The sequence below is a fragment of the Mastigoproctus giganteus genome, chromosome 8 (assembly GCF_048544385.1).
Source record: "Mastigoproctus giganteus isolate SK-2022 chromosome 8, ASM4854438v1, whole genome shotgun sequence".
Lineage (NCBI taxonomy): Eukaryota > Metazoa > Arthropoda > Arachnida > Uropygi > Thelyphonidae > Mastigoproctus > Mastigoproctus giganteus.
In genome coordinates, this window is record NC_143582.1 from 29,349,255 (window position 1) to 29,362,877 (window position 13,623).

General features: G+C 35.1%; 1 protein-coding gene across 1 annotated transcript in view; it reads right to left on the minus strand.

Moving 5' to 3' along the window:
• Positions 1–785: 785 nt before the first annotated feature.
• tefu (Serine/threonine-protein kinase tefu) overlaps positions 786–13,623 on the minus strand; it is a 222,120-nt gene continuing 209,282 nt past the window's right edge. The window contains exons 25-29 of the mRNA XM_090379277.1: positions 12,159–12,324; positions 10,706–10,792; positions 4,606–4,720; positions 4,230–4,423; positions 786–1,278 (exon numbers count right to left, since the gene is read on the minus strand). Of these exons, the coding sequence (XP_090235403.1) occupies positions 1,109–1,278; positions 4,230–4,423; positions 4,606–4,720; positions 10,706–10,792; positions 12,159–12,324 (732 nt within the window). The 3' untranslated portion in view covers positions 786–1,108. The remainder of the gene's footprint in view (positions 1,279–4,229; positions 4,424–4,605; positions 4,721–10,705; positions 10,793–12,158; positions 12,325–13,623) is intronic.

Below are 13,623 nucleotides of genomic sequence, written 5' to 3' on the forward strand. Positions count from 1 at the left end.
GCACTAAAACCTTTTTAGTATAAATGTTTTGATTTAATGGAATGACATATTGCAATTGTTTTCATCGATATCCATAATTGGATAGCTTAGGCCACGTGAAGCACAGTGATGCATTTGCTATTAAGTTCTGGTTCTGAAAAGTTCTGAATTACTTAGTGGATTGTTGCTCTGTATTATTGTAATTGTGACCTTTTAAGGTATGTTAGGACTCCAAAGGAGCTCATCCTTCCAACTTGGTAATGAGTATTTGGTAAGGAGTTGAACAGAATGTTAAGCAATTAGAAATCCTCAGTTTAAAAATGTTTCTCATAGGCAGAGTAAAATATTTATAAATTCTGAAATAGTACTTAAAAATGATCTTTAACTTATGTATGTGTATCTTTTCATTTTTATTTGTGTAGTTAATATTTCATACCCTTAGGTCATTTTCCCACATAAGAAGTTCTAAACCTCTGGTCCCTTGGAAAACTTCTTATCCAGGTTCTACTGTAATTTGATTCCACTAATTATTGTTATTTCGTAATAAATTTATTATGTGAATTAGCCAAAGACAAGGGAATCACAAATAGGATATTTGCAAAAAGTTATTGGAAATTTCAAAGAGAGATATTGGCCATATATGCAATTCTATATAAGTTGCATATGTGACCAGCATCTTTTACCCTCATTACAAAACAAGATCATAGATGCCACACTGAAAGTATTGAAATGTTTCGAATATCAAAATAAATCTGTATATACAGTTATATTTAAATAATTTTGGAACAAAAAGTTGTGAACAATTAAAATAATTACAAAGTTACTTTGAATAAAACTACAAATTCCAAAATTCTTACACAAATCTTTTTAACTATTATTTATATCACTACACCATGAAGGAACAATATATGAGGTAGTCTACCATAATAAATTTTGAAACAGATGACAGATGTCATGCACTTCTAAGGCTTCATTCTTTTACATATATTCAAAATAGATACTATATACATATAATTTAGCAGTAGAAAAATGATTCTTTAGTTTTTTTATATTATTTTCATACTTATCAGAAATGTGGATGACTAAACTTGTATGGTTTTTGGAATGTCGGACATACTGTTCAGTCAGACTACAAGTAAGGTTGCCATCCAGCATACAAACGACAGAGATTTTCAGGATCCCGAGCTTGCTGGATTAGGAGATTGACTTGGCCATTAATGCTAAGAGTGACTCCATTTTCCACTCCTTGAAGTTTCTGTCGAACTCGTGTCAGTGCTCTCTCTGCTAGCCTGTTTATTTCTATAAATAAGATAAAGGGAAAAAAAAATTAATAAAATAATAATATTCATGTGGTTAACTATGAAGCTAAACTAAGCTAAATGGTAAAAGCTGATATAACAAGATTTTAAATGTTAAAAACATTGTGTGCAACATTTTAATGTATATTCAAGGATCATCTATATACTCTCATAGCAAACCTACAAATATGCAAGGTTATCAATGTTTTAGATGTAAAAGTATATTTAATATCTTAATTAGAAAATATCGGACAAACGTATGTTGAACAGTTCTTGAATTTACACTGCTGCAATCTGAATTGGATATAATTTTTCTGCTAAAATCTGAAAATACTGATTTCATTCTGGAAGAAATTAATCACCTCATTAACAAAAAATAATTTGTACTTTTTTTTTTTTTTTTTTGGAATTCATAGTCAGAAAAACTTGTAATTTGGGGATGGGAAAAATATATGCCCCCTTCAGGTGCAGTAAGGGAGGGAAGGGCAGCATATAAGGATTGCAAAACAATTCATTCCAGCCCTTGGAAATACTCAAATATTAATAACATCCAATCCATCAGTTTCTGTGCTAGTTCCTGTCCAAGCAGAAAACCAGCGATTGTTTGTTTCATGTGAAAACAAACAATGCATACTGATCATTCTCTACACCTTAATAGGTTTTATTGAGATTGTTTACTGGTATGTTTATTTGAAAAAAAAAAAAAAAAAAAAAAAAACTTTTAATTTTATTTTTCAAGGACAAGTTAATCAATTTGGGTGGTTATAATAATAAACAATAGTTTGGTGAAAGTTTACAGTAGCACTCTTACTTTAGATAGTTAAATGACAATGTTCTTGGTTTCTATACTTAAACTCACTTGCTTCCTCCCATGTGTCTCCTTAAAAAAATTTCTCTCCATACCCTATTTTTAAGGTATGGGGAAAATTTTTAGGAACACATTGACCAAAGTTGGTTACATTTTGTAGATGCACTCTGTATTTCGACCTGGTTTATGACATGATTATTTATTGCAGAAAAATTACCCAGATATATTTAGGTTTTTGAGCTATAACACTGAGAACTCTGTTTTTTTATAGTGATCTGAAATATTAATAATGTCACAATTACTTCATTCTGATATATTTATATAAATCATGTAAAATCAGCCTAGTCCAAATTAACTTATGATAACATAAAACACTGTACTTCATACATAGAGGAAAATAAAAGATTTAAAACAAAGATAAGCTCAAGTGAGCTTAAAATTTTTGAATTTGAAAGTGAGATATAAATTATTTCAGAATAAATAAATTTGGACAATAAGCCATGTTATGAGCTTGACTTTCAGCTCTTTAGCAGTGGCAAAATTTTTATTGTAAAGTTCAAAAAGATGACTCACACTTGCCTATCTTTTAGCTATGATTTTTGGGGGAATGCATCTATCCTACTTGTTCACCGGTACTCCTTGGAGGAAAGTGAATTTGTGTGAGAAATTGATCCATAATTTTCTGTGATGGTAGCCAAGAGTGTATTGTACAGAAAATGGAATTGACTGACTGTGAGTCAGCTGCTGTTTAGAGCTGCCCTTCTCACCATGATCCATTGTGACCTGCATATACCTATCAGATGTATGTGTGTGGTGGGGGGGGGGAAGCATCGTTTATAGCTAAGAACCTGCATTACTGTTGCTGTTCTGATATTATCCTCTGCATATACTGGGGAGCCTGTTAATATAGGCTTTGTGAACTTCACCAGGAGGAAGGCTGCCTGTTTTTGTAGAGGACAACAGAGAGGATGGATGACGAGTCTCCTCCATTCTATTTATGTTGGCTTCTGAACTTCTCTGGATGACTCAGGCCTCTGAATCCCTCCTGCTATGGTGCTTTATATGGATTCTGGACTTGAAGGTGGAAGTTGTGACTGTCCTGCATTTAGTCATGATCTCAACGCATATATGTACGTTTTTATTATGTCTGTCTACTTATGACATACAGATCAAATATCTGGTTCTACGTAGGCACATCTAACCTGCAGGCAGTACTCAGAATTGGGTATACTCTACTGAGATGGTTGTCTTATAAACCAAAACTACCAATGGTGTATTCCAGGACTATTTTGTTGGTTAACATCAGGATACTATCAATCTAAAAGTTCTGTAATTTTCAAACAATGAAATCTGTACTGCTTGATCTTGTCAGCCTAGCTGATTCTCTTAATCCACAGATATTTTATTCATTGGAGAATTACCATGGCTGCTCTCTGAGGGACTCCTGCTTTGTGTTTCTCCCTAGTAAGAATCAGTAGATGTAGCAACTGTTTCTTCTACAAAGCCATGACATTATTTTCTTCATTTAGAATTCAGCCAGACTTTGAACAGTAAGTATAGGTTAAAGATTAATCTATTTTATCGTATTTACTTACAGTAAATACGATAAAATAGATTAAATTAATCGTATTGTATGTTCTTTGGTATTTGTATGTTCTCCCACAAACCTCAGCAAGCTGTCAAATTTTGATTTTTGTCTGTAAACTATATATTTTTTCCCTATAAATATTTTTAACAATTATTATTTTGTCTATTAATTATTATTTTTGTCTATTATTTTGTCTATTAATTATTATAATTGAATTGGAGTAGCTACTTTGTATTTTCTTTCTTTTATTTGGCAATAAATGATATATATATCAGAACCAAAATTAATCCTATTTGGAAGCATTTGAAAATTATGTTGTGTTAGTAATTCAAATGTATTACATGACAGTTTTTAAACTAGGGAATATTTCAAAAGAGATTGTCTGGCCTGTGATTACTTTTAAATCTTCCCATCTGGCCCCCAGTTTATGAATAATCACCTGGCTACCCCTGTTTTAATGGTGCTTTTTGGGTTTTCATTATGCCTTCAATATTACAAAGTTACATCTCAAAAAAGTAGGCCTACATTAGTAGGTAAAATATTTTTTAACATTAACCTTGGTAATCCTGCTCCTTAGGCTCTTCTAAATTCATCACAGATGGTAGTTCATCATCTTGATGGTGTTGTACAGTAGCAGCTCTTGATGGTGACATCCTCCAGTCATACAGAGGATCATATAATAGAACTTCAAGAATTGTTAATAACACCTCTTGGGAAGTCCTCATTACTTTCATGGTCTTTTCACAGCATCTATAAATCATATGAAGAGCACAAATATTAAATTTACAGTTTGCATTTTAAGTTCACTAAGACAGGATATTTATATTATTTGTGGTTAAGTCATTAAAATATGGCTGGTAACACCACTAACAGATGGATTAAAAGTTTTATTTTATTTATCTGTTAAATATCATTGTGCAAACATTACTTACCTCTTAAAGATTCCTTCTACACCACAAATTCCCATTCCATCAACAACATCACGTGTAAGTCGAAAAGGAACAGTTTCAGGAGTAGGTAGAATCTTGCCTTTTTCAAATGCTACACCTAAAATAAGCAGAGAGAAAATGGAAATACAAAAGTTTTTTGCAACTAAAGAGCTTAGAAATTAAAAATAAAGATCATGCCAGTGTTAAACTAAAATTACAATAATAGTTAAGTTAGTTTTCAGATAATACATGTGATAAATGTTAAATTAGATTAATTGGTTAAGTCAGGATAAAATGTAAGTTAATCAAATAATGATTTGCAAAATTAAACACTATTATACCACTTTAAAGGAATTGTTGCAAACTGCAACAGGTAGTAGTAGTAGTAGTAGTAGTGGCATGTGATGCAAGAAAGCAAGTGTATGAGCCTATGCAGCATCAGCCAAAAAAAAAAAAAAAAAAATCACACCATTCCCTCCAAATGCCTGTCCAGTTCCTCCTTAAATTTATTTAACCTGTCAACTTCCACAATGACAGATGGAAGTTTGTTCCAGCAATTAATCACTTGCTGGCTAAAGGCAAATTTCCGCACGTCTTTTCTTAATTTGAATTTATGCCCCCTTAGGTTCGTAATCTGAACAAGTGGAAGGATCCCATCAGAATTCAGCGTGCTCAACCCATTTAAGGCCTTATACACCTCAATCAGATCACTGCACAGGTGCCTAGTCTCCAGCCACTGCAATTTGCAGAACTTAAGCCTCTCTTGGTAAGAGGATCCCTTCATTCCCCTCACCAATCTTGTTGCCCTTCTCTGTACACGCTCAAGTAAATCTACATCCTTCCTAAAATGAGGCCTCCAGACCTGTATGCAGTACTCAAGGCGTGACCTGACCATTGCCTTATACAGAGGGACAATCACCTCCTTCTCCCTGCTAGCAAAATTCCTATATATCATTGACAAAACCCCATGACCTGCCCTGGCAGCCTGTCTGCATTGCTCAGAAAACTTCATATCTGACTGCACAATTACTCCCAGGTCTTTTTCATTTTCTACCACCTTAAGTGTAGTACCACACAGTTGGTACGTTTCTCTGGGGTTACTTCTACCCATATGCAGTACTTTGCATTTGTCAAGGTTAAACTTCAATTGCCACTTCTTAGTTCATCTGCCCAAATTATCTAGATCCTGTTGCAGTAGCACACTGCCATTAACAACCCTGCCAACCTTTGTATCATCTGACTTCGACATTAAGCCTGATATACCTTCATCAATATCATTGATAAATATACAAAACAACAGTGGACCTAACACCGAACCCTGCGGGACTCCACTAATAACATTTGTCCATGAAGAGCAGCACCCATTGATTACCACCCTCTGTCTTCTCCCACTTAACCATCCTTTTATCCATTGTAGCAACTTACCCTTAATACCATTCTGCTCCAATTTGTACAATAGTCTTCCATGCGCAACAGTGTCAAAAGCTTTCCTGAAATCCAAATATATGATATCAAAATTATTTTTTGCATCCAGTTCCTTTGTAACCAACATCATAATATCCTATCAAATTTGTCAGACAAGACTTTCCCTTAACAAACCCATGCTGTGTCTGAATTATTGCTGCAGTCTTGTCTAGATGATCCTGCAATGCATCTTTAACCAGTGACTCCATTATTTTACCCGGAACAGAAGTTAAACTAACTGGTCTGTAATTACTCGTGTCACCCTTCGACCCCCCTTTGTGAATTGAGGATACATTTGCACATCTCCAGTCCGTGGGAACCTCCCCTGAGTTGAAGGATGCTCTCATAATTATGGCTAAGGGTTTGCTTAGTTGCTTTGCCGCCTCCTTTAATATAACTGGATAGATCCCATCCACCCCAGGTGCTTTTGTTATATTTAACTTCAACAATTTCTCCTCCACTTTGCTTTCAGTTATTACAAAATCATTAAGTATCCTGCTACAATTTGATAACCTTCTGCCATTTTCAAACCTTAATAATTCCTCATGTGTGAATGTAGATGCAAAATACCCATTCAGTTTGTTTGCTATCTGAGCAGGTCATCAACAGTCGAACCATCGATGTCAAGTGGACCAATCAGATTCATCCCCTTCCTTTTAGAGTTTATATAAGTAAAGAAATCCCTGCTGTTTTTCTTAGCATCTTTTGCCAATGATTTCTTGTAAACTGCCTTCGCCTGCCTAACCTCCTTTGTGACCTGATTACAGACTAGCTTATATTTGCCATAGGCTTCTGAGTCCCTTGATAATTTATATGCATCCCATGCATTTTTCTTCTCTGTTACGAGTCTCATTAGATCATTTAGGCCTAAACCCTGAACAATATTTCTTAATAGGTATGAAACTTTTAGTAGCATCCACGATTAATTCCTTGAATGCTTCACACTTAGAATTTACTGTTGGTGACATCATCAGTTGATCCCACTGTACAGAATTTAAAAACTGTCGGAGACCACTGTACTCACCTTTACGGAAGCAAAAACCCTTTCCTTTACCCCTGATGGTAATTAAATCTTTAAGTAAATCCCACATCAATACACTGTGATCACTGCCACCTAATGGTTCCTTTATCTGCAAATTCTTAATACACGAATGATCACTGCTGATAACCAGAGCAAGAGTATTACTTTCTCTGGTTGCCTCTCTAACATGCTGCTGCAGAAAACAATCATCCAATAAATCCACAAAAGTCTGACTAGTGTGTGAGTGACCAACCCACAAGTTCCAGTCAATATCTGGGAAGTTAAAATCTCCCATTATAAGACATTCTGATTTACTAGCCCACTCTATTTCTCTGTACAATTGTTCATTGTACTCATTCAAGTCATTAGGCCTATAACACACTCCTACTCTTATTTTTGCTTTCGCAGTGCTTATGTCACACCAAACTGACTCAACAGTGCACTGTTCATCTTTATCAACTGGGTGCACTTCTTTTGATTTTATGTTTTTCTTAATTAACAGCATAACACCTCCTCCCTTTCTATCCTGTCTATCCTTTCTGTACACATTGTACTCCCCAAATTCCAGTTCAGCATTCCTTATATCTGTGTTACACCACGTCTCTGCTATCCCAACAATATCCGCCTTTGATGTCTTGACCAACACTTCAAATTCATCAAATTTATTTACTATACTTCTAGCATTGGTATACATGCCTCCTACTCCTATTCCTAGTTACCCTAACACATCCTATATAACCACCTATTTCAGGATGACTGCCATCCGTCCCTGAAACCCCCAACACCTCACGCTCCAGGTTACTACTTATTCTAATAGAAGTTGTGCAAGAATCACCTTCACCTCTGCCTACGGTTAAACTATTAGTCCTTGTATCCCCCCAAGCTATCAGTTTTCCGACCCACCTAACACTGCTTCGATAGCATCAGCAAATATTCTTGCACCCTTTCTATTTAAGTGTATTCCATCCCTATAGAAGCAGTCTCTCCTGTTAACAAGTACAGTCCAGGCTGAAAAAAATTCTACTCCTTGAGCCTTGCATATTCTTTCCAGGCCCGAATTGATCGACAAGGCTCTCATCATATACTCCCTTCTATCGTGTCTGGGCAGAATTGCAGACACTTTCAAATTCAACCCTAATTCTCGGCTTTTGTTCAACAGTGACGTGTACTTGTTAAGTAATTCTTCCGGTCTCCTACTCCTAATATCATTAGTGCCAACGTGTACAACTATATCACCTTTTGTGCACTTAAAAGATGATATCCGCTCTACAATGTCATCAACCTTTGCCCCTGGCAGACATACCCTGGTCCTGTTCCACTTATCCTTTTTACAAAGCATGTTTCCCGTTTCTCTGACAATAGAGTCACCAACAACTGCTAGTTCCTGTGGGACCAGCACATTCTGCTTTGGGGGTTGCCGCTGTGTTGCGTGATGACCAAGTACAAGCTCTGGCATCGATGTGGGCAGCTGAGAGCTTGATGGGCCCCTCAATTTAGATCTTTCGAGGGCATCCACCCTGTCCTTCAAACTCTCATATAGGCCCAGAACAACGATGAGTTGTCGCCTGATTTCCTTACACTCCTTACATCGCGCGCACACACAAAGACATCCCCCATGGCAATATAATGTTCCGTTCCAGAGAGTTCGACAAACATTTCACAAGTCGCACATTTTTTTAGGCTCTGATGCATTGGAGAATCGCCCCCCCCCCCCCCGAGTCACAGCACTCCTGCCACTTTGTGCCCATTGCTTTGCTGCTCTAGTTTGGGGCATAATACTTTAAATTAATAAAATCAATAAATTAAATTAATTAAATGTCAATACTACGCTATCTAATAGAAACAGTGAAGCGTATTACTATAAATTATACGTTAGAGCTACCTAACTACCTCAATTAAAAATTCGAATTCCCTACCACTATATACAAAAATAATGGCTACAAGATTCGAATGAAATAACGGTTTTACGTATATTAAGTATTACGTGTATCTACAAAAACTGTTTATCTAAATTAAAATAAAAATAACCAGTGTAACTATAACTATAAGATTACATATTAAGTACAATATAAAATAACAATTATGTAAATAAAAAGGCAAACACTTATCATTTTTTCGGAGCCTGCAATGCTGAAGAGGTACAAGGAGCTTCCCCTGCTTGTTTCCAGCAAAGAGGGGGGTTCTTTTTTGTTTAAGGTATTTAAAATATTCATGGCATTCACTCCCCCACTTAAAAAGAAAAACAGGAAAGTTTAGGGGAACCACAATGACCACTTCTTCAAGGTGGCATTGGCCACGTGGAAATTTTTTCCTGTTCTTCTGTCCCCCCCCCCCACATTTTTCTTTGATATGGTTACCCCTATTCTAATATAGTTTAATTAATTTCATTTTCTGTCTTTTGAATTTGTGTTTGTTTTATAAATTTTCAAAATCTTATAATTTGGTATTTAATTTATTGTCTTTGTAATTCAGTTATTAAATGTCATGATGCATGTTTGGTTTTGGCTCACCGACTGGCTTCAGTTGACATGGAAATTTAAATTTCAACTTTTCAGTTTGTTTAAGTTGCTTTGTAGTTACCAGGTTAACCACATTTAAGATTTATTTTCCATTGTTTCTCTCTCAGTCACTAACATAGGGACATCCATGGTTCTTTTGCTGATAGCAGGCCATTACAGAAATGTGAGTGTTTTGGAAATTTCCAGAGGGCTGTTGCGCCGACCAGGCTAGCCGAGTGGGTAAAGTACCTACCCGGCAACCCAAAGGTCGCGGGTTCGATTCCCGCCTCGGGCTTGGATCAAAGTACTGCAAAAACCTTGGGAGGTGCAATATGGCCACAGAAGCCGATGCGCCAACAACTACCAAATCAAAAAAAAAAAAAAAAAAAAAGGGCTGTTGCGTCCTTGAAGCAGTGGTCACTGCAGTTCCCCCTAAACTTCCATGTGCTTTTCTTCCTAAGTTTTCTTCTGTATTCATCCATTGGGTTCCCCTAAACTTTCCTCTGTTTTTCTTTTTAAGCAGGGGAGTGAACGCCATGAATATTTTATGGGAGATTTCCCTGTTTGTTTTTGGCAGCAATTGCACCATTCTTTAAGTAGGAAACTGTTTGTCTGGGTGAGTGTAGGTTCCCACTTATCTATTCTATTCTGTATTTTTAATTAACTTATTTTATTTAGTAGTTTGGTTTTTAATTTTCACTGGGAATGAAAGTGGCAGCTAGCACCTCTTCAGCCCTTTACAGTCTGCAACAATTCTTTTAATGTGATATAATGATGCTTAATTTTTCAAATCATTAACAGGATAAAATGTTTAAAAATTTTTCACCCAATAAGTGCCAGTATTTAAGTTAAAATGGAGGCCTTCTGAATTCCTTATTAAATTTCTCACTGGGCCAGGATTTGGGTTGTGAGAATTTTTCTGCTTTTAGTAAAGGCACATTACAAAACTGGATAGAATGAACTAAAATTTGGCCCTACTAAACAAAACTTCCAGTAGGCTAACAGGCACTACAATAGAAATATGTTGGATGCCATGTTTGCATAACTCATCTGTGAGTTATGCAAACATGGATAGATTATGCCAAATAAATTTCACAAAATAAGTGTACATAATGCTTACCAAAGTCAATGTGAATCATTTCAGCAGTGTGATTGTCAATCAAAATATTATTGACATGCCTGTCTCCTATGCCAAGAATGTACCCAACTAAAAAAAGAAATAAATGTTCAACTTATTTCAGTGAAATGACTAGCTTAATATTTAAAACACACACACACACACATGGAAAAAAATCATCACAACACCTAATAAAACTATAAAATTCTGAAAATGTTCATTTAAAATTCAATAAATTAGTGACATGGTTCTCATACAATATAATAGCATTTTCCTTTGACCAGACATGTTATACATGACAAAGAGGTGGTCATAGCCAATAGCATGGGTGCCAGCAGGATATTTTTAAAGGTGGTGCGTGTGGGAATAAATTTTTTGTTCACCAAATTTTCTTCAAAATAAATTAATGAAAATATTAAAAATTGTGTATTACTTTGAAATCCAAAGGTGGTGCACTTGCGCCACCTTCACCATCCTGCTGACACCCATAGCCAATAGTTTCTGAAAACTTTAACTTACTGATATCTGTTCAGGCTATTGTTTCTCAAACTGAGGCATTGTACAGCAAGGTGAAATGTACTAAATAATCTTAGTACAGCCACTCCCCGACTTACGTAAGGGTTGCATTTCATGTACGTAAGTCAGAATTTCCCTAAATGCTTATGAAAGATTGGTCTCAATGCTGAATCCAGGCTCAGATAAACAACCTTTTTCCTTATTCTTCACCGAGAATCCAGTTATATTCACATTGCAAAAATAGCAATTACCATCGTGGTCTCTTGGCTCGATATCATGGGTATGAGATCTATTTCTCTTTTTGTTCAACTAGTCACATAATTCATTCAAACAAATGATACAAATAATGTGGTGCTCGTGCTTTGTTCCAGTCACCTAGAGAGAGAGAGCCAAAGTATAACTGGTAAATTTTTCAAATATCCATTGTGATTGTATGTTATTATGATTTAGTTAGAAAAGAGCCACACACACAGAATTTTTTGGGATGATTTTTTTACACTTAAGCCTTTAAAAAATGTTGAGCAAACTAAATGCCAAGAGAATCCTTTAAGTTAGTCATATGACACACACAAGGGAGCATAAATTTAAATTGAGGGAAGAGCTTTGGAACATATGTTTGAAATTTTTTCTTTTATCTAAATTTAAAGTTATTGGGCAAATAACTGAAAGAAAAATGTAAATGAAATGAGGGAAGGCATATTGATTACTTTGTTTTTGTTATTGATGATACAGTACCTTGGTTCCTTTCATAATTTTGCTAATACAGAAAATTTCGGAAAGCTCAGATAGTTTTTTTCCTACAGAAATAGTTTTTAAAATATAGCATAAATATTACTCATTAGACACTTTCTGATAAAAAAATAGACAATATGTCAGTAACCACTTGGAATAAAATGTGTTCTCTGGTAACTAAGATTACTGAATGAGAAATTATTCTTACCTATGGAACTTGTTGCCGTACTTTGGGTATATGCACGCTGTCGTTCAAACCATGTAGCTGGATCAAGAAAATGTTCCAGAAAGAAATATCGAAATACAGGAGGGAAGTTTTTGCATATTTCCAGAAACACTTTCTTTTTCTTTTGTAATGGTTGATTAGCGACACTCTGAAAACAATGGTAAGTATGAAAATAGGTATATAATAAAAGGAAAGAAATATAATTTTCATATGAAGAAAGGATTCTAAAATTCATATTGCTGATTTAATGGTGCCTCATAGTTTATTTTTTTAATATGAAAGATCTCTCAGAATGTGTTGAGGACTTGAGTACAAATGCATTTATTGAAGAGAATACCTAGCATAAAGGATTTTTGTTTGTTGTTTATTCTGTGAACTTGTTCTTCACCTACCATGGTTTAAAATTGTATATTTTTTATTATACTGCTTCCATTTTCTGTTACTTTTGCACATTCCTGACATTTCTACATCACAAACTATGTGCATGAGAACGACTCAGTCCTACACTTATACACGACAAAAAAAAGCATTCTCCAAAGTATTTAGAATAATTAAACCACTCTCTTCTGTTTTGATTTTGAAAAAAAAAAAATTACTTGTAGAAAGGAGTAATTTTTTCTGCAAACAAATCATCACAGAATAAGGTCAGGTTTAAACACCCATCCAAGGTTTATATTTATGAGAATTTGAAAGTTAATGTAAGGAATACATTTTTTCATTTATTTGAAAAAAAAAAAAAAAAGAGTATGTTAACAGCACTTGATATAGGTACTATTAACAAACTTCATTCAAAATAAAATAAATCAGTCTTGGATATTTTATGAAGCAACTGGAACCACACTGCTGTGCATTCAGCAGAATAAAGAAATAAAAACCAAAGCTGTGTATAATTTAATCATTTTAAGTATCATTAGCTATGGAGTAAAGATAGCATCATACTTCTAACACTCCTAGACAATGGTTTATTAGTTATTCTTTGAAGATTAATTCTGAAGATGGTTGTCTGTGAATAAAAGATTTTTACAAAAGTGTGTGTATTGTTAAAATATACTGAATCTGTTTAACACAGCAGGTGGTGAGTGAAATGGTTTATTTTCATTGAAATGAACTGCATAGAATAGGCCTAGTTGTTGTTGTTTGGTTTTTAGGAGCATTACCAACTAAGGCCATATTACTCCGGGAATATGCGGTTGTCATTCCCTGATCTTTCCGCATTCTCCATATTTGGTAGTCACGGACTCGAACCTTGGTCTAATCAAGAAGCGTGTGCTATGCACTGCTGCTCCTGCCCACCTGGCTACGGAGGCACCAATAGGCCTAGAGGTGAACTTCAAAAACACCTGGTACTAGCTGTACACACAAAATTCCTATAACTGTGTTATGGTAACAACTTCAACATTTCTTTTTAAGATATCACTACCATTTGAGGGCTGAGTATTTCCCATAT